Source organism: Vicugna pacos, chromosome 8 (assembly GCF_048564905.1).
Source record: "Vicugna pacos chromosome 8, VicPac4, whole genome shotgun sequence".
NCBI lineage: Eukaryota > Metazoa > Chordata > Mammalia > Artiodactyla > Camelidae > Vicugna > Vicugna pacos.
This window is the reverse complement of record NC_132994.1, coordinates 43,804,505-43,826,181: the sequence shown is the minus strand read 5'-3', so window position 1 is coordinate 43,826,181 and position 21,677 is coordinate 43,804,505. Positions and strand designations below refer to the sequence as shown.

At 37.2% G+C, this 21,677-nt stretch overlaps 1 protein-coding gene across 7 annotated transcripts in view; it reads right to left on the bottom strand.

The window, feature by feature from the left end:
- HSF2 (heat shock transcription factor 2) overlaps window positions 1-21,677 on the bottom strand; it is a 165,853-nt gene that overhangs the window by 23,711 nt on the left and 120,465 nt on the right. For 2 of the 7 annotated variants that reach the window (XR_012074976.1, XM_072965808.1), the window contains exon 1: window positions 6,270-6,506. Coding sequence is in view for 4 of the 7 variants with exons in the window: in XM_072965808.1 (XP_072821909.1) it covers window positions 6,270-6,362 (93 nt within the window). In the remaining 3 variants the exon portion in view is untranslated. Of the gene's footprint in view, window positions 1-1,580; window positions 1,684-2,742; window positions 2,964-6,269; window positions 6,553-7,172; window positions 7,209-13,431; window positions 13,557-19,959; window positions 20,029-20,524; window positions 20,607-21,677 lie in introns of those variants that run through there. The other 5 variants (XM_072965811.1, XM_072965810.1, XM_072965809.1 and 2 more) reach the window with 5 other exon arrangements.

The window sequence follows — 21,677 nt, the reverse complement described above, 5'->3', positions numbered from 1 at the left end:
CTGCCCCTGACCATCTCAAATTTCCCACTTGAATTTTCAATCATTAACATTTTTACACAACGTTCTTTAACTCACTATGTTCTCAACCTATTATTTATTTCAAACCCATCTTCCTACTCCCCCAGTCAACTTTTCATACATTCTCCATGGTAGCATGCCCCATCCCCTCTAAGTTAACCAATTAATTTTGATATCAATAACAAAAAGGCAAATTAAAACCTCTCAATTTTAACAGCTAGTTACTTAAAGGGGAAATACTTAAAAACATTCTCTTTAAAAATAAGAGAAAGGGATCCCACAATTGCTGCTTCTATCTGACACCATGCGGTCTTAACCACTGCAAGAAAAAGAAAAACTGAGTACAAGGTTCTGAAAGTAACAACAAAACTGTCATATCCAGATGTTCATGGCTATAAACTTAGAAAACCCAACTAGCAGCAGCTCAATTTATTTTTCATGAAAGGATACTGCTTAAATTATCCATAAATTCTAACAAACATGTGAGAGACCTAATCACAAAAATTATAAAACTTTATTAAACAGCAAAATGAATTTGGAAATACGTCTTTTTCTTGGAAATAGCCAATATCATAAAGATATCTATTTCCCCTAATCTGATTTACAGTTTCAGTACAATTCTAATAAAAAAATCCTAATAGTTTTTTTTTAATGGAACTTGGTTTTAAAACATAGATGGAAGAGCAAAGACCAAGAGGAGTCAAGGCGTTCCTGAAGAATAGGATGCCCTCTCAAAAGAAAAACTTTTTATAGAGCTACAGTAATTAAGACATGTGATAACTGGACAAAAGGATAAATTATCCAATGGAACAGAATAAAGAACCCAGACAAAAAGCAACCATATCTATATATAATTCTGCTATAAGGCAGAGGTAGCTACACAAATCACTAGAGGAAGAATAAACTATTCAATAAAGGGGCTTAAAACAACTACATATTTATATGGAAAACAATGAAACTGGATCCTTTATACCACACACAAAAATTGATTCCAGGTGAATTAAAGACTTAGATATAAAATGCAAACTTTTAAAATTTTCAGAAGGAAAAAATAGAGATGGAAAAGTATTTTTCTCTCCTTGGGATAAGTAAGCAAAAGCATCCTGAAGAAACAAAACACATGAACCACAAAAAAGGCTGACATATTAAATTATACTAAAATCAAGAACTTCTATTCATCAAAAGAAAGTAAAAACAATAAACCACAACTGAGAGAAGGCACAGGCAATAGATACTTCCAAAAATATACAGAATATATAAGGAAATTCTATAAATAATAAAAGACAAACCATCCAATAGAAAAATGGTCAAACAGGTCATAGAATAGGAAATACAAATGGCCAACAAATATGAAAAGGTGTCTGAACATATTAGTTATCAGGGATATATAACTTAAGACTTCACTGAGATTTTATCCACTAGACTTGCAAAAATTAAGAAGAATGAGAATATCAAGTTTTGAAGATCCGGATTAATGGAAAATCTCATGCATGGCTAACAGGAGTACAAGTTGATTTCTTCAGAAAATAATTTCAACTACCTTGAGGTTGAACATTTCATACCTTATTTTCCAGAAATTCCACTCTTCAATGTAGGTATAATTACCTTGGAGACATTTTTGCTTATATACACACCAGGAGAGGTGTATAAGAATATTCATAACAGTGTCTGACACAGTTGATCATCTTTCTTGAACCACTTTCTTTCATTAACTTCTATGACTTCACTCCCTTGTTTTTCCTCCTTTCTCACTGTTCCTTCTCAATCACTTTTGCTGGCTTTGTCTTGTCTTCATACCCTCTAAATATTGCAATACTCCATCTTTCAGTTCCTATCTTCATTTGTCTCCCTGGGTGATCTCATCCAGTTCCATGGCTTTACCATTCACAAGCTTCAAACTCCACTTTGAATGCCAGAGTCTTGTACTATCTAAATATCCTATTCAACATTGCCATTTGAAGGTCTTGGAGTGTAGAAGTCATTCATGTGGCTCTCTTTTCTAGCACTGCACTTCACCACTTCCTCTGAAATAAGGTGTGGGCATAGACCAAGTGTGGTCAATGAAATGTAAGAGAAACAAAAACATTTTCAAGTAATACTAGTGATCTGTTTGTAATGTCAAAGTTAATATGGCCAAACAGAATCCCCACCTTCACGTCTCAAATCTTCCCCTATCTCAACAAACAGTACCATCATCTATTCATGTAAATCTGTGAGGTTTAAGCAATACAACACAGAACTCTCCCTTCACATTTTATACGGGACAGAAAGTCACTATTCTAGGATGCGAGAGTTGGCAGCTTTTCTTTAGGCCTTACCTATAAACACTGGCAAGTTTAAATCTTAGTAACAGTTGTTACTGCTCAAATTGGTACTCTTAGTCAAAAACATCCAAAATATTCTTACTAATAATCTTATACTTCAGCCCCATTACTTTAAAACACCCAAAATAGAAATCTGTTATAAAAAAAAAAAATCTGTTAACACTTTTTTAAACAACCAATCTATAATTTCTTAATGTTCACCAACCATTCCCTCTGAGCCTCTAGCTCATTCTCTCATGTATACAAATAAAAAATACTTGTCAATGAATCAATCAACTTTTCTGTAGGCCCATCTAAAGGGAATTTTACCCCTACTCTGGCACATTTGTGGCCGCCTTTCTTGTTTTCACTTAAGAATACTATAACAATGCAGTAACTGCTGGGAACCTCAAAACGATACCTTAACATTGGGAAGTCTAAAGACCTACTGCTAAACTCATCCAAAACAGCCAGAAAACACTGGACAAATTCCGATTTTGCTTCCTTTCCCTCCTGTTTCCTGATTTGTTTCTTGTGATTTGAGGTGGAAGTAGACTGCCAAAGGGCACAAAAAGGTGGAACAGATGAGTATGAAGCTTTTGGTGACAATCACTTCTTGGTCTTCTCAAGCAACCTGAAGAACTAAGACAAAGGTAATAATCTTTACAAAACAGTGACTTTCCAGTTCTTTCCCTTTTTTTTTTTTAAACTTCTTCACTTCAACATACATTGAGTATCATATATCAGTAACAGTAAAGGCTGTTCCTCACTATCAATGGCTAGAACTTCCATTCAACTTCCACAACCTATCGTCCCTGAGTATCAAGTTTCCCCAGTTGCTTCAAAGCTAAACCTGTGCCCTCTGTTTAGAACTCTGTTACATTTAAAATAAAACAGCTTTAGGTTGTCCAATAGCACTATCTCTGTTGTCGATTCTGGTAACACACTATCTATCAGAGCCAAAATAGCTATATAAAATTTTGAAGTTATAGAAAATGCATAAACAAACAAGAGTAAGAAAACATCAGGGAAATCTGGGGAATGTACACTATGTTTTAAAGACACTCTGGATTTAAAGACATTTTATTATTTGAGTCTATAATAGTGTAATTTTGATTGTTCAGAATATATTTCTATAGTTAATGATGTGAATGGGGTACTATTTCATTGTCATATTATAAATTTCAAGGAGAACTAAAGTTATATAAGTTTTCAGGAATATTAGGCCAAGCTTTTCAAATTGCAGCTGGTAAGAGTTTTCTTCCCTTGCCTTATACTCAAGCTAGAGGAGTAAATTATTTTCTACAAGTGAAAACAATTGCATAAAAGACTGCCTGGTTTCCAAAACATCTGCTACTCCTAAAAGGTTTTAATGTGATTTTTCACTCAGATAGTATAAATGGTAAATTACCTCAACAGAAGTCCAGCAAAACAAGTTTGAAGGAAACCAGAAACAACCATAAATAGCTTTTAAACTTTTAAACTTTTAAAAGATGAGAGTAAATTATTCTGGTTTTTCCACCTAACACCATTGTTCAATTAAAGTTTTACCTTTCATTGTTAACACCGTTTCGGGAAAAATCTCTGAGGGTATAAAACAGCTTCCCTAAGCAACTAAACTTAGCCCTAGACAACATTAATCCACAATTTTTTTTTGAAATTTTTTTTTGGTGGGGGGTAGGTAACTAGGTTTATTTATTTATCTATTTACAATTGTCCACTGACTTGTGGAGGGGTAATATTTTGGCATAAAACTAAATATTGTGACAACCTGTATTAAGTGTAATGCCATTGATGGACGAATGATCTGGGAGGTCAGAATTCTATGTTAGAGGCCCACCTCCAATAATGAATAGCTTTGTAATTATAGGTAAGTAATCTAACCTGTCTAAGCCTCATGTCCTCATCTATACAGTGATGAGACTAAACCAGGTGACCTGAGATTCTTTTCAGGCATAATTCTACCTTTATCATTCCTACCAATTCCATTACATATTCCAGAGACTTCATTGCTTCATCAAACACTTATTAAGTACCTACTGCGTCCCTGGCACAGACACTGTTCCTGCCCTCACTGAGTTTACAATCTAATTGTCCCACTATGTATTAAAAAAAGATTAGCTAAAACATAAGCTTAGACTCAAACATGGGAAAAATGAGAATGACTATGAAGTTGCCTATTTGGCTTAGAATTCATAAAGTGATGCACTTATGGATTAGTATAAAATTCTCCACATTTGATACTACCCATAAGAATATTACTAAAATATTTTGGCTAATGAATTTATTAGCCCTGTCACCAATATAATACACCTTAATTAAAACCAATTACCAATATATTTAGGTAGGATTTCTAGGCAATAAAAACAAGGCCCACCCAAACCAAATAGGTATGATATAAAGACGGCTTAGGGAAGAGGAGACTCTCGGTCCAAACTCTTACATGCACAAGGCTGAGTAATAGCAGTCTGTGCTGATCCATCCTTGTCAACTTTTAATCCTTATGACCGATGAAAAAGCATGAGACATGTTTATTTTTAAGTGTACACTGGTGGCTGGCTTCCTTACTTTCACCCTTCTTTGTACAACTGTACAGAATTCATCAAATGTTTAATACACACCATCTAGCTGATGGTACTGACCTTCAAGAAAATAACTCCTAGAGGGAGATAAAGAAAATGAACAAATGATAGTAATATAAGGCAGAATATGGTGTTATAGTAGCCAAAACTTCATGTACTCAATATAGTGTTCTCTATTAAGTAAGATAAAAGTAAATAATAAAACTGAGGGTTCCTATAACAGGAAAGGAACAGAAAAGAAAGGGAGAAAGAGAAAACATTTACTTAGCACTTAACAGGTAGGTGCCAGGCACTGTGCAGGCAGTTTTCACTTACTCTCTCCCAGATCTCCAGAAGAGACAGCATCCCAAACAGATGATCATCTACAGTAAGAGAACTCCACCCCCTTCACAAAATTATTCCAAAAGCCTGAGTGTGTTTTAATGCAAACGCATTGTTTACATAATAATTATTCTAATTAGATTAGTATTTCGAACTAGAGGGGGTCCTGGATCACCTAAGCAATCCATTCATGTTATGGACAATGACACCTGGGCCAGACAAGATACAGAACTTGATTGTGGTCATCCTGTTTACTGGTCGAATTGGGATCAAATAATCAAGACATCTATATACAACAATGCCGGCAACTGTTTAGCGAAATTTAGTGATTGGTCTTAGCTCTTCGCTGTATTACTGAATATCGTCTATTGGCACTTGTATTAAATAATCATAAAAATCCCTTTATGGAAATGGCTCAGAAACGCTAAAGAACAAGACTTTCTAGATAACATTTTAAAACCTACCGACTGAGCAGCAGTAACCTGCGTCTGAATGTTTGCCTCCTTCCCTGACTGCTGTCCTCATAAAGCTCCCAGACACGAGGGGGGTGTGTGCCCGTTTTACGGACAAGAATCGGGTCGCTAAGGGAAAGACTGCCTCAGATAAACCCCGCGCGCGTTGAAGATCCCGGCCGGGGCCGCCCGTGCCCTCGGCCAGTCGCAGCCCGCGAGCCGGGCGGGAGGACGGAGGATGAGTGTGCAGTAACGTGGCTCCCGCGCCCTCGGCTCGTCCGCCGCCCGCGCGGTTCCGAACGCCGCCCGGGCCGGACCGTTACGGGGTCTCCCGGGCCGCGGTGCCCCGCGCGGGCCGCCCCTCCCCCACCGCGGCCTCAGCCAGCGGCGCCGGCCGGGACCCCGCGGTTCCCCGCGCGAACAATACCAGGGGTCCCCCGCGAGGCCGCACGCCGAGGCCCCGCGCCACCCCGCCACCCCCGCGCCGCGGGCCTCGCAGAGAGCGTCGAGCCGCAGGCCGCGGGAGACAACCCCGCGGGAGAGAGCGAGAGAGGAGTCAGGGGGTTCGGAGGCCGCTGTGCCCTCACCCTTACCTGACTCCAGGTGATGAACTCGTTGGTGTGGGTTTCCTCCACAAGCGTCCACAGCTTGCTGAGGAAAGCCGGCACGTTCGAACTCTGTTTCATTGTTAACGAGGAGCAGGGATTCCAAATTCTACACCCGAACGCGGCGGTAGCGGCGGCGGCGGCGGCGGCGGCAGCTGCTCCCCGAGAACGCCCACAACGCAGGCGCAGCAGCTCCAGGGCCCCGCCCCCCGGGCCCCGCCAGGCGCGCAGTGAGGCGGGGTGGCCCGGCGGCCGCACGTGATGGACAAGTCTCCCCGCCCTGCCGGTGCGCACGGGTCCCGCGCCGGTCCCGTTCCCAGCCAATCCTAGGCGCCGACCGCGCGACAGAGAAAAACGATTGGATGTTGCAGACGTAGAGGGGTGGGAGCAAAAGGGGGCGCTGTCTTCTCATTCGCCTTTTATACGCGAGCTCTCACTGTAGTGGACCTTAGGCTTGGGGCACTGTGTTTGGTTGTTTCACGTGGAAACAGCTTTGGGTGTTTGGGCTACGGCTGGAAAGCTGGAAGGCTGCAGAAAGTCCTCAGGGGCCTTTGAGTCATAAGTTTGGTAGGCGAAGTGTGGTTTGAGCCAGTCAGGGGGAAGAAGTATAATAATTCACAAATGGGGGAAAAAAACAGCTTTCAAGCATGATGTGCTAGGCCCCAAATGGAAACTGAAAAATAGTGAATAGTCCTTAAATCTTTGTTAGGAGAAAATGGTCGCTTTAAAATACATTTATCAAAAAGAGGAATTTTAATAATAATAACAACTACTCCTTACTAAGCAAGTACTACTGTGAACCGGTAATTGTACTAGGTACCTTCCATGCTGTTTTTAATTCAACAAACATTGAATACCCACCATATGCCCAGTAAAGAGAAATACTCTCACTGATTGTTCCTGTAGGTACATTACAGGTATATTCTTAAAATAATTGTTCCGTACGTCCTTTACAGATTTGGTATAGTAGAAAAATCGCACAGAGTCAGTACATCTGAGTTTAGATCCAGCTTCAAGGACACGTTAGTGGATATTAAATTACACTGGTCGTGTTTGTAATTTAGAACAATCTCTTAATCTTTCCCATCTCCCTATTGGGAATAAGACTGGCTCTTCACCCCTATAAAATAACATTAATAACATACTAGGTGTGAAAATACTTTGAAAATATAAAGATTGTACAAAATTAAACTTTTTTTTGCAAAAGTCAGAATGTGAGTATAAGAATTTACAAACAAGTTAGAGATAATTAACACTATATGAAATTCAATATCGGATTGGTGTACTTATTGGGTACGTGCAAAATAATACAATAAAAAATAAAATACACAATTTCCAATGAGCAAATGTTTATTGAATACTGAAAGGATAAGAGAAATAGTCTCACTGATTTTTCCTGTAGGTACATTACAGGTATATTCTTAAAATAATTGTTTAGCAATTATCTGTTTGCTGAAACAAAATCAGATGTTTGGCAAGAGACATCCAATGAATGAACTAATATCTGATGACCAATTATATATGCCCAGGGATTTACATATATTATATCATTGAATCCTCACAACAGCCCAGTGTAGTAGGTCCTATTATATCATTTTTCCAGTGAAAATTCTGAGGCTCAACGTGAATTTACCTATATCACAGCTAGTAAATGAGAGAGGGTACTTATACCCAGGCTTTACTGAGTTTGAAAGCCCATGCTCTTTACATTGTATGATGTATCTCACTGTTTACAATGCTTGTATTCTAACCTAAGAAAGAAGATGAACACAATGATCAGCAATCATTGATATTTTAAAAATGTATGTCATAAAACAAGTACTGAAAAGTTTAGAAAGACTGCATTAAGTGAGTTAAGGTGATAAGGAAAGACTTCCCAGAGGATGGGTACTTTAAGTTGGGTCTTGAAATATAAATGCATTTGGATGGTTAAAAGAAAGACAACACTGAGCAAAGACGGGGAGACTGACAGCATAGGAGGAAGTGTCTGAGTGGGTAATGTGGCCTACTTTTATGACATTGTATTATTTCCATCTAAAGAAAAATTAAAAACTGATGTGGTTAGATACATGCAGGAACTCCTCTTTGGACATTCAACCTATGCAGCCCTATGCTTAGCAGGACCCCGTACCTGGTTTAATGCTGTGCTGTCACCGTTTTGAAATTCTTAATTTTTGAACAAAGGATTCTATTTTCATTTTGCATTGGGCCCCTCAAATTATGTAGCTGGTCTCCTTTCAATACATTATACTTACAGACGAGTGGTTCTTAAACTTAAGCATATATTCAATACACTCAGAGGGGGTAGACTGTCAATATAACAAATGAACACGTATCACTTATAATACTCATGAGGCCAGCTAAGGAGTTAAGTTACTAACCAGATAACCTGATGATGGCACCAAGAAATAGATGATGTGTATAAAATCAAATGCCTGGGATTGGAATTGGATCCATGTCTTTCGTAGTCTGAGGCATATCCTTCTGTCCTTTATACCAGTGTGCCTAAAGCTTTAGTCTGTGTCAAAATAGCCTGGAGGGCTTCTGAAAAAAACATATTGCTGCTTCTTCCACCTGCTCCACTCAGTAGATCTGAGAGTCAGCCTAAGAATTTGTATTTCTACCAGGTCCCTAGGTGATGCAGATGCTGCGAGCCCTGGGGCTACACTTTGAGAACCACTGGTATAGATGAAAAATTAGTAAACTGACTTTCCCTTGCTAACATTTACAGGCTTGTTGCTACTCACCCTTCACCTCAACAGAATCCAGACTTGCCATAATCTAAACTACTGTGTTTTCTTTTTCTTTGAATATAATCCTCAATATTTATTGTAATTAATACACTTTTTGAAAGCTTTAAGTACCAATTAGAGACATTTTGGAGGAAGAGAAAATCATTATTGGCTCATTTTTAACTATAAAACTGAGAAAGGAAGAAAAGCAAATCAGGCTAATTTACAATTATTTGCCACCTACAGTATCCCACAAATGTCAGAAGAAACAGATTCAAGCCAGTGGCAACAATTTTGAAATGTTTACAATATTAGAGAATAAAAATATCATTTTCTTAAAGTGAATTGCCTCCTGTTGACTCCAAATTTAAAATGCTGGAATAGTTCCATGGCTCATTTGCAGCCTGGAGTGTAAGATTTAGAAGATTTGGAAAATATGAGTGACCCAGGCCTTTGCCTAGGAAATAGAAATGCATATTGTGGTGCACTCTAATGCTTCAAAGTATCTGATTCAGATTGTACAAATTCTGTATAACCAATTGTGCAAAACTAGTTGGAAACAACAGGGCAACCAAGACTAGCTTTTAAAGATTATTTTTGAGGATAGCATGACTGAAGCCAAAGGTGAATTGCATAGAGGTTTCCATCTACTTTCCTATCTGGACAAATTGTTGATTTTTCTTCAATTTTGGAATGACCTAGGGGGCTTTAAGTAAATCACTTGCCATCTCCAAGTCCTAGATTCTTCTATGTAAAATCTGAGTAAAAATACCTATTATAGTCACTTCACAGAGTGGTTTTGAGGATCAGATAAATTCCTTCTTCCTGCAGTCCAGCCTCACAATCTTTAGAGATCTCTTTCTAAGACACAGATCTGAAAAGATCACTTCCTGACTTCAAAACTATTCAGTGGCTTCCCATAATTTTAAGAAGAAACCAAAACACTCTAAGATGGCATAAAGTGACCTTCTGTGATCTGATGCCACCTACCATTCCAGTCATTGCACCTTAACTTTCACAAACACCTAAACCTTAGCCACACCCAGTTCCTGTAATTACCCTGTTGATCTTATTCTTTCATACCTCTATGTATTTTCAGGAGCCGTTTCCTCTGTGTGGAGAGCCCTTCTTCTTCCCCATTATCCCAAAAGTTCTTCCTTAATCTTAACCTTTCTTAAAGGTCAAGTACAATTCCATACAGAAGTCACCTCTTTTGTGAAACCTTCCCTGAAGACTTTTATTATAGCACTTATTACATCATAGTATAATTATTTATTTAAATGTTTATTTTTTCATCCTAGACTGACAAACTCTTTCAACATAAAAACTGTCAAATTTACATTCATTTTCATCTAAAATGGCTATCACAGTGCTGATATACATTAGACCCTCAATAAATAATTGTTTAATTAATCAATGAATACATGAAGAGGTGAATGCAAACCATTCATTTAGTCTTCCATGACCCCTAAATTTGGATTAGTTGTTCCTCCATGTGCTCCCACAGCACACGGAACTTGACCCTTATGGTATTTAGCAAACTGCTGTTGCTGATTTACTTCTCAGCAACCCTCACTAGCCTGGATGATTGTCCTTGCATTTTTCACTCTTGTATCCTTGGCAGTAAACACAATGCTATAATATAGGAACTGCTCAATAAATATTTGTTGAATGATCTATTTTAGTTTTTGATATCTTTTGGATAAAGTGTAGTCTACCTAATAATAAGGAAATGACTTACAGCTTATTAAGTCTCAGTCTATATAAACTTTTTTTTCAGTTTGTAAGAGAAGAAAACAAAGAGAAGGAGAGTTTAAGGATAGCCCAACTCAGAGGCATATGATTGAGGAGCTATCAGTGGAGCAAATATCAGACTCTTGGAAATGCCAGCTGTTAATGGAATGTCATAGCGTCCCAGGTTTGAGGTCATTTGTCTTTGACACAAACAGAACTTTGGTGACAGTGGTAAGTGCTCAAAAAACCCATAGTAGGCTTTTGGATAAGTAGAGGGCTAGAGGACTATGAAAATTAGTTTCTTAAAATTTTCAAGGTCAAAGAAGAACCTTCTTTTTCTCTCAGGCTACAACTTAGATGTAAAAGGCACTGGCCAGAGGAGCTTTTAAAGTAGGAAATGTGCTATTACCACTTGTACCAGACTTGAGCTGGGGCTGCTCTTCATGAAAATTTCCATTGTATTTTACATTTGCTAGAATCCAACCAGGCATCCAACAAAGGTGACAAACTGGTCCAGATGTGTGCAGGACTCTCACATTTTAGTACTGAAAGTCCTATGCCCCAGGTACTACCTCAGCTCCAGGCAAACCAGGATGGTTGGACACCTTAACTCCAGCCTCTGATCTACTGATGTTAGACAGGAAGCAGGAACTCATCAAGCTAAGTCAGGTAACTTGTAGAGCAGCTAGTGCACACGAGGAATCTAAAACTTTAATGCAGTCCTTAGCCTTTCTGGAAGCAAGGTGGAAGAACACTTTCACAGGCACCCCAACAGGTAGCTGATAAATAGAAGGAATCTATGTACCCCACAAACCAATATGATGGCAGAGGTCCAGACCCAGGATGAAAGATGATGATAAGAAAGAGAACTCAAGATCAGAAAAGTTAAAGGGACTGAAAGCATTAGAAAAATGTAGTAGATTAGCGACATGGCATGTGACAAAAGACTTCCACTAGAATAGCATCTTGCTGGGGTTCCAGTTTCCATTCCCCTGTGACTTGTTTTGCTCCAAGTGGAGGTGGCCAAGATAGAAGGTGTTTTGGCTTCATCTCTCAGGATAGTGGGGTTTAAAATGATCCCTTTATTTAAATCATTTGATGGTGGAGATCTGAGTCATCTCAATGCTTAAATGAGTTGGGTTATATGGCTAGTGTATTGAAATTTACTCATACCTCGAATACAAGATTAAACTGGAGAAATCAGCTTCAGTGAGGAGATAGCCACTGTCAGAGATGTGTGCCAAGGTCTGAGAGATGTATAGGGAGAGGTGGCAAGATGGGAACCCTTCTAACCCATTAAAGTTTAGCCAAGTACTATGAGCACCACTGAGGGACCAGCTGGAAAAGGAGATGTCCTTTCTACTCTGTGGGCTCACAGTGTGGATTCCAAACAGCAGAGATCAAATTGGGCCTGTTAGGACAGAACTGAATGACTTCTGATCTTTCAGAGAAAAGTCTGGCATTGTTTGAATCAAGAACTTATTAAAGAACTGCTAATTAATGGCAAGACTCTTGATTATAAAGCCCTTATATATGGTGATTGTTGCACTTGCTATAATTTCCCTTAAAATACTGCTATTTAAACAGTGGTATATAGTGTGATAGTCCGTTGTAATTTACACCTTAGGGGCAGGTAGTTTACATTTGAATTACCCTAATTAGTTATACATACTCCAGGGGTGGTTATTTAACACTTGAAAGACTAAGCAAAAGCCTAACTCCGAAAGCTATTTCTTAATATTATTTACAAATTTTTAAAATCAACATCAAAAGTTTTGTTGATTAGAAAAATGGATGTGGAAACAATTTTTCCTTGGTGAAATGAATGAAGTTCAGGATATGTGTGTTGATTAGAAACAGTGTATTGGCTTTCTCCATTCTTGACTAAACCAGGTAATAAGATATTTGAGCTAGTAACTTATGCCCTTCTGCAGGTTCCCTAATCTTAAAACTCTCTTAAATCCTATATTCAAAGTGCCTTCCATGCCTGTTCAGGAGATTTGGGTGGCCTGAGTCAAAAATAAAAATAGAGGCCCACATACATATTTAGAAACTTTGAAGATCACAAAACAAGGTAACACGCTGTAAAAACATGTTCTATCTTCCTACCTTGACAAATATATCTTCATAATAACATTTGAAAGATATATGTAAAGCTACAGTTTTGTAAAGACAGTAAGCTGACGAAATAGCCAGAAGACCAAAATTTGTTATTGTCTGATGTTCTGTTGATTGGGAAGTGTTTTAGGTGACTAATAGAATAAAGACATGTATAATTCATAAATCATTATATGTTTATAAAATTGTTTTTTCTCGCCTTTATTTCAGCAAAATCATTAGGTTGTCACCAAGATTTTTACATCATCTATGTACTATTAATGATAATGATCAAGGTATTAAAAATTCAATTGTATTCAAAGCACGATTGTATTTAAAATCCAAATTTTATAAAATGTATTTTAAAATAAATGTAATATATTAAAATTAAGGTTCTATTAATGTTTTAAAGTAATACAATATTAAGAATTATGTAATCAAATTTTAAATGCTTCCACCTTTTGTCTATTGTAAATAATGTTGCTATGAACATTGCTGTACACACATAGTTTTATGCATTTTGCTTTTCTCACTTGACAACGCATGGTGGAAATTCTTTCAAGTCAACTGGCACAGCTATAATTTACCTCTTTTAATGACTCCATGGTATTCCGTGGTACGTGTCAGCCACAATATATTCAGCCGTTCTGTTACTGGTGGGCATCCGCTTTGTTTCAAGGCTTTTATTTATTTATTTTCACTCTGAAAGATGCTGCAAAAAAAAAAAAATCCTTAAACATAAGTCATTAAATGCTGGTGCTTTTATCTTTCTGGATTAGTGAATTCAGATATTCATGTATAATTTGCATGGTAAATGTGTATGTTTGATTATTGTACTGGCATGTAAGAAGAAAGAGCTGCTGATTAAGAAACCCCACATTTGAGCTGACGGAATGCTATTGTATACGTATCCAACACTGTGACGCTCCTAGCAACCAGAAATGTCAACATCATGCTTCTATGGCAATAAGCAAATGTTTAAGCTGGGTTGAGAAGACTCTAATATTTGGTGTTCAGGGAAGTTTTGACTACTAGACAGGAATTAAAGGAGATACCTTTGTTCTTAGATATTTTCATAACATATTAATGCAAAGCCAGGAAGCTGTAGATTGATTGCATGTGACTTTGCCAGCACTGGTGGCTGAAGATATATTCAGTGTTGCTACTGGCCCTGTTTAGTTCTGGTTTACTATTGACTAGATTAGATTTATAATTGTTGGTAATTATCTCCGCCAGTCCTACTCAGCTGTCCAAAAAGAGTAAAGCAAAGGAGCTACTATTTACAGGGCTATTTACTGAGACTGAGACCCAGGGAGGTTTGACCATGTTCTCAAATATTCACCACCAGTTTGATATATATTTAGTGTTTTGATTCAGAACATTTTCACTTTAAAGCTGGTGTCTTTCCACCACTTTGCTTAGAATTTACCCCTCGAGGACCCTACAAGAATTCAAACCAAACCTGGCACCCCAGGTTTCCTTTCTGATGTGCCTGGAGTGTGTGGCTTTCCCAGTCCATGGTGGCAGCCTTCCCTTTCAACTCTCTTTACTCCTCCGGACACTGTAACTGGAATTCAGTCATAGTTCTCTGATTTGCTTTCTAATTTCCATGCTAGGTCAGAGCCCTGCCTCGACTACCCATCCGTTTACCTGGGCTGCTTCTTTAGCTCTCAGCCAGGGTTGGCCACAGACCAGCAAAGACGCTTAGAGGCCAGTTAATAAGACTATTATAATAAGTATAAGACACTGCAATAAAGTTTTGATTTTTCCATTACGGCTGCTTTGATGCTTTTTAAAAATACAAAAATCTGAAGTAAACAAACAAAAAACCCTACAAACAAACAGACAAAAACATGTTTGGGTTCTGTCGCTTTGCCTACTGCTTGGTTAGGTAACTGGGTGTTCCTGTCCAAGTCTTGCTTCAACCAGATGGATGATTCAGATCTTGATGCTACGTGTTATGGGCTGGATTGTGCCCCACCACAAATTTCTATGTTGAAATTCTAAGGACCACAGAATGTGACTGTTTGGAGGCAGAGTCCTTAAAAAGGTAATTAATAAGGTCAGGTGGATGGGTCCTAATTCAATATGACTGGTGTCCTTATAAGAAGAGGAGATTAGGACACAGGTAACACATAGGGACGAGCATGTGACACCCAATGAGAAGGTGACTGACCATCTGCAACCCAAGGAGAGAGGTTTCAGAAGAAATCAGACCTGCCAACATATTGATCTTGGACTTCTAGCCTCCAGAATAGCAAGAAAATAAATTTCTGTTGTTTGAGATACCTAGTTTGTGATTTTTGTTATGACAGTGTTAGCAAACTGTACCTTAGGTAAGCAGTACAGCAGCCCAGCTACTCCTTGGGTTCCCTTTTTTGGGCATCAGCACTGGCTGAGGAAGAAGTTCACCACTGATCACTGTGATTGGATCGAATGGCCACACTCCCGTCTGGTCTGCAGCCAGGCTCCCTCTACTACCCTGCTCTATGCATTCCCTCTTCCTCCGTTGCACACTGGCATTGCTGGAAGCCCTGCTTCTGTGACTGCTGATGTACCTTCTGGAGGAGGTCTGTGCCCTTCAGCTACAGCAAAACCTGAGGTCATCCCAAAAGTCCAACTACTCTTCATACTGAAGCAACTTTAATCAAAATATTTACTAACATAGTTGATTTATAACAACTAGATAAACTGATAAACACAGTTTAATGGCTACTAATATTTTTATTTTAATAATCAAAAGTTTATGGTGACATTAAGGCATTATTCCAAGCCTAGGTGAATAGACAATTATTTTTCTCCATTAAAATTAAAATTTATTCTGTGATATCTGTCATTAACTAGGAAAAATTTAATCAAGGAGCAATACTTGATACGTAAAAAAAAAAAATGGATCTGGCATAAGGACAGGCTCCTTTTAATACTGTATTAATCCTTCTCCAAGTTATCAAAGAAATGGCCCACTTATGGGGTCAAGAAAGAGTTTAGGCTGATCCTTAAAAATGTAAAAGAAAAATCAAAGTACTTTGTTGTTATTATTAACCTTGTTCCCTCCATAAATCCGTGTCCACAAATTTACATACCACTCGTAAAAATTGTTTTGAAATTTTCACCTTCAAAAAATGTTAACAGATTTGAGATTTGACCATAAACTTACAGAGTTCTAATCTTTTGTATTAGTTAATTTTTGACATTTGATAATTCTTGCTAGATTTCCTTGAATAATTCTAGAGATAGGCATTTTGATTTTTTATACTTCCTCTTTGTATTTCCACAATTGTTTTGCCTATGTACTCTACCTGTTTTGTCTAAATAGTATTTCTCCAATTTATCTTACTTCTATTAATTGAAGATGTTATAGAAGAAAGAGAACGTACTTGGAGTTTGGTAGACACAGATTTGAACCCTAGCTTGGTCATTATTAACGACAGTGTGACTGTAGACCTTTCTGAGCCTCACTCTTTTCTAAAATCTCATAAGGTTGTTGGGAAAATTTAACTAAATAATGACTTCATTACAGATAAACAGATACGTAATGGTGACTGTCCAACAAATGCTCCCTCACAGTGTGGAATAACCCTGTAACAGTAAAATACCATTTATTTCTCTGAGCAGTTCTTCTTAGACTTCGTCTGAGCTTATTTATAATTTTCATCTTCCACTAATGAATGTGCAGACTTACATGTGATACTAGTCACTATCCGCTCCTAAGAGATGGAATTCATTGGTTAGTTTAGCTGATGCTTCTTAGAGCATCTCTTAGGTGTCCTCAATCATATTAGTTCCACTGACAAATCAAGCAAGTGTATAATACTTTGTGGTACCTGCCAAAAGGAGTTTATGATCTAATGAAGATACAAAATGAAAATTCATAAAATAATCAGAGTAAATATTAACTGGGTCACATCATCTAGGAGTACAGTGAAAAAAAGGTCAGAGTGGGCTGAAGAGATTAGAAAAAAAACTTCATGGAAAGAGCATAGAGGACTATTCGAACTGGCCTCAATTAACCCTTAATATAACAAAAACACCAACAATAAGAAATACTTACACAACACTTAATATGTTCCAGGAACCGTTACAGTACTTTACATTATTAACTCATTTAATTCTCACCAAACTCCTATGCAGTAAGTACTATTTTAATCCCATTTTACAAAGGGACAAAGAGGCAAAGGAAGGGTGAAGATTAGTAACTGTGATATTCAATCTTTCTCACCAAGTGTGCAGAAAAGTGGAAGAGGTTTACTGAAAGACAGAGTCTATTAGGAAGACTGCAGACGGACCAGCTTCACTATCTGACACATAGCATACAGAATCCCCAGTTATTCTTCCACACACACCCAATGCCTTAACACGATGAAACTGTGCCCTCTTTAACCTTGGGTTATTATTCATTTTGTTCTCTCCATTTACAATCACTGATATCCCTCCTTCCCTCAAGATTCCTCACAGAGGTTGTGTCCTTATAAAGAGTTTTCATGTTAATCCTCCATATCCCCATAGAAAATATTATATTTTTCTAATAGTACTAATACTATCCTGCCTTGATATTTATTTATGTCTATTTCTTATTATATTATGAGCCCTAGAGGAAAGGAAAAATGTCTCTTTCATTTTTATCTTCATTCATTCCTTATTCCTATCCCCTCCAACCCTGGTGCCTAGTACTTATTTTTCATACTGTAGGCATGACTTAAGCATTTATAAAATAAGTAAATTAGTGATCACAGCAGCACATATTACTCTTCCTACTTCACTAAAGTGGAAAAGAGATAGCTTTTTCAATAAACATGAAAAGAGAAAGAGAAAAAAGAAAATTTTGGAAACAATGGCTAAGATTATAAAAGGGAAAACTTACAGAAGAAAGAAAAGGATGAATAAAAAAAGGAATAAATTATTGAAAAGAAGTTAAAGAGCAATACAAAATAGGGGTTGAAATAAAATGTGATTGGAACAAAAGATAAAAATAGGAAAACACATAGGAGTCATTTGGAGAAAAGAAGTTGTGGAAACGAAAGAAAAAATGAAAAGAAGTAAAACACAAAGGAAAAGATATGCATTAAAAAAAAGGGAGAATAACATGAGACAATAGAGAAGAGAGCAGTGAATAGGAATTTTAAATTGCCTCATTTGAGGGAATAAGTCTGTAACTGGGCTGCCGTGCAAATCCTTCTTAGTAGAAGTCATGAGTGAGATGATCTGTTTTGGCTTGACTCCCCACTCCAGGGTGGCAAGTCTTCATATAAGGATCCCAGACTCTGCACTGATTGATGATACAAAGACAACCATGGAGTGGTGAAATATTTGCAAATGGTGTTTCCAAAATATTTTAAAAATAGACAGACAAATCTTTTCCTAATTATATTTGCCCAAGAAATAATATTTGGCAAGAATGAGCTCCATTAAGGATAGTTTGAAGTTTTCATACTATTTTTGAGAATAAAGAGATCTCCTAATTATTTCCATCAATATGCTCTGCACTCCCTCACAGTGCAGAGTTTTGCACATGCTTGCCTCATAGGAGTTCAAGCCTGGTTCAGCTGTAGTGGTGAGATGCTAGGCATTCGCAGCCTGGCCTGTGCCTCCAGCTCCCTCTGCTGTTCACGCTGCATTACTGCTGCGATCTGTAAATGCATGCGTTATTTTTGGCCTCTGAGTTAAAAATAAATACAGCAGAAAAAGACTACTTATAAGAAAAATAGCTATTAAAGAAACCTGAATATCACTTTAAGAAGCCCCCAAGATATGTTTAATATGATTAATTTCCTAAGTTCCACTCTCCTAGCACTAGAATTGCTCATTCTTGGCAAAACTACGTCACTGAATGTAGTACCTCAGAGATCTGTATGCCCTAGGATCAGATTTCCCTCCCTCGATTAGTGTCAGTTTTATTTTAACTAATGATTAGATATAAATACATAGCAAGTGATTCTATTTGTAGGGCTATTTTTAGAAATGTCTAGATGATGTTCAAGGAGAAAATTTCTCTAAGTATGTCATTGATTCATTAGGACCATAGAGTTTTGAAATACTCTTAAAGTATGGTTCATATTTATTTAAACATCTTTAGAGGGTTTTTTTTCTTAAATTTTAAAAATGTGGTCATATCTGAGATCTTAGGAAACCCTTCCAACTTTATAATATAGAATAAGTTGCATTTAGAATATATATTACAATGACTATACTATAGAAATCAGTACATTTTGATTTCTGAAAGAACTCTTTCCATGGTCATCAATCCACTGAGTATTAAATACCTCCAACAGGGATAAGCAAACACTGTAAGACAGGCCACTAATATCCTAAAGCTTAGGCATGGCAACCAGTGTAGAAGAGAAGACAATGAAAGAAAAAAATGGGATGGGTGGAGGTGGGGGAGAATGAAAGGAAATGAAGGGGAAAAAGAATGAAACATTTTTGTTTGTATATTTTTGTATGATGTAGCAAAGAGGAAGAGAGCATGCATTTTTGCCTGGAAGATCATAGAAGGATGAGAATTTGGCTTAGTTACTCATGTTAATCCTTTAAATTCAATTTGATCTTATATAGCTTTTACTAGTATTATAGCAGAGCTCAAAAATTCATTGTATAAATTTAAATTTGGCCTTTTTATGCTTTGGAATTGACCTTTCTCAATGGTAAAACATGATTCTGAACGTTATTTTAAACAAGTGTCTTTTATGTTATCAGAGCAATACTTATTCTTGTTAAAAGAAATAAAACAATAAGAAGGGCAAGTAATGAAAATTAAGAGCCCTATGGCTTCCTTCCCCATCTCCACCAATATTACTCACCAAGAGGCATCACATATATATATATATATATATACACACACACACACACACACATATACGATTGTATGTGGCACTCACAATACACCAGGCAGTACAGTTGGACTTCTGTCTCTAAGTGTCACAATCCGTGGAGTCAATCAACCCTATATCAAAAATATTCAGAGAAAAAAACAGAAAAACTTCCAGAAAACAAAACTTGAATTTGCCACCCACAGGCAACTATTTACATGACATTTATGTTGTATTAGGTATTATAAGTAATCTAGAGATAATTTAAAGTATTATGAGGATGTGGTAGGTCATAGGCAAATATCATACCATTTTATATAAGGGACTTGAGCAGCCGCAGATTTTGAAATCCGAGGAGGTTCCAGAACTAATAATACCCTGCAGACACCAAGAGATGATACAAGATTTACATATGTTAACTCATTTAATTCTCACAATAAACACCATGAAGTATGCACTATTATTGTTCCTATTTTACATTTGAGGAAATAGGCACAGTGGGGTTAAAAATAATTCAGTTGCCACAAAGTTAGTAAATCTCTAAGATATCTCCAAAATCTCCTCATGTATCTATTCCTAGACTTACCAGTTTTATTCTTTATTGACTTCTTGCTATGATAGATCAGGATTTAGCTCAATTTTTTTTTAACCAAGCCTTCCAGTATTCCCCTACTTCCCAATACATTTTTATAAAAAATTTGACCTTCTATTCTGTAGCTTTAGTTTAGTTTAGGTAGTATAATGTTTTACTGCCTTGATTTCTTGTTTCTCCAGCTATAGAGTAACTTTCGACTCCTGTCTGTAAACACGGACTGTAGCCTGTTGTCCTTCAGTTTTCCTACTTTCCCTCCCACCTTCACCTCTTGTCACTGACCTTTTAAGCTTTTTTGAGGTTCACACCACTTACATTCTACTCCATAATCACAATAATTCCATACTTGGTCTGTAGGTTGATTCTGAAACATGAAATTCAGGAGACACTGTTAATGGTATTGTCATTGTGGAAACGTTGCTCACTGAAGAATCAAGTAGTACATCGTATTTACATTTCCTTTCTTTTACATTTTTTTTCTTTCTTGTAGAGTTTCTAATTGGGTTCATTTTTTTCTCTTGCATCATTTGCCTTTATTAAATTTTAAATTTTGTTCAAACTTTTTATCATACAATCAATGATATTGTGGACCTCTTTTTCCCTCCAAGTTCTCCTGCTTGGACCCCCTCCATCATCTTCCTGGGTTAGCCAGGGTGACTTCCTGGGTCAGCCAGGGTGTCCCTTGTCATCCCGGGACTTACCTTCACTGCCTTTCTGAGTAGGACCCACTCTTTCCTGGAATTTTACTTTTTTCTGGCTTATTACTTTTTTTTTTTTATTGGAGTATATCTTAAAAGGAGTTTCATCAGAAAGCACCACGGTGTAGCTAAACTTTGTGATTGCTCACATGTCTGAAAATATTTCTTTTTTCTGTCCTCACATTTCATAGGTGGTTTGGCTGTACACAGACTTCTAGGAGGAAAAATCGTTTTCCCTCAGAATTTTGAAAGCATTCTTCCACCGTTTTCTATCATCTAGTACTGCTGATAATTTTGATGACAGTCTGTGTTTTGTTCCTTTTTATGGAATTTGTTTTTGTTTCCACACTGGAAATTTAAAGTATATTCTCTTCATTTCTTGTCTTGAGGTTTTAAAATGATTACTCAGTGAGTGTCTTTCTTTAATGCATTGAGCCAGGCATATTACGGGCTCTTTTAATCTCCAGACTCTCACTGACGTACTTACCTGTAGGACATTTCTTCTAGGATGATTATTAGTATTTATTATCATTATCACCTCTCTTCTATTAACTCTGTTCTCGCTAATGTTGGACATCCTGGAGTAAACATCTGCATCTCGTTTTCTCTTATATTTTCTATTTCTTGTCTATTAGTTCTATTATTCTGGAGAATTTTTAGTATTCATATTTTAATTTGACACATTTAGTACGCATATTTAAATTTGACATATATTGTAACACACTTGCTTTCTGATA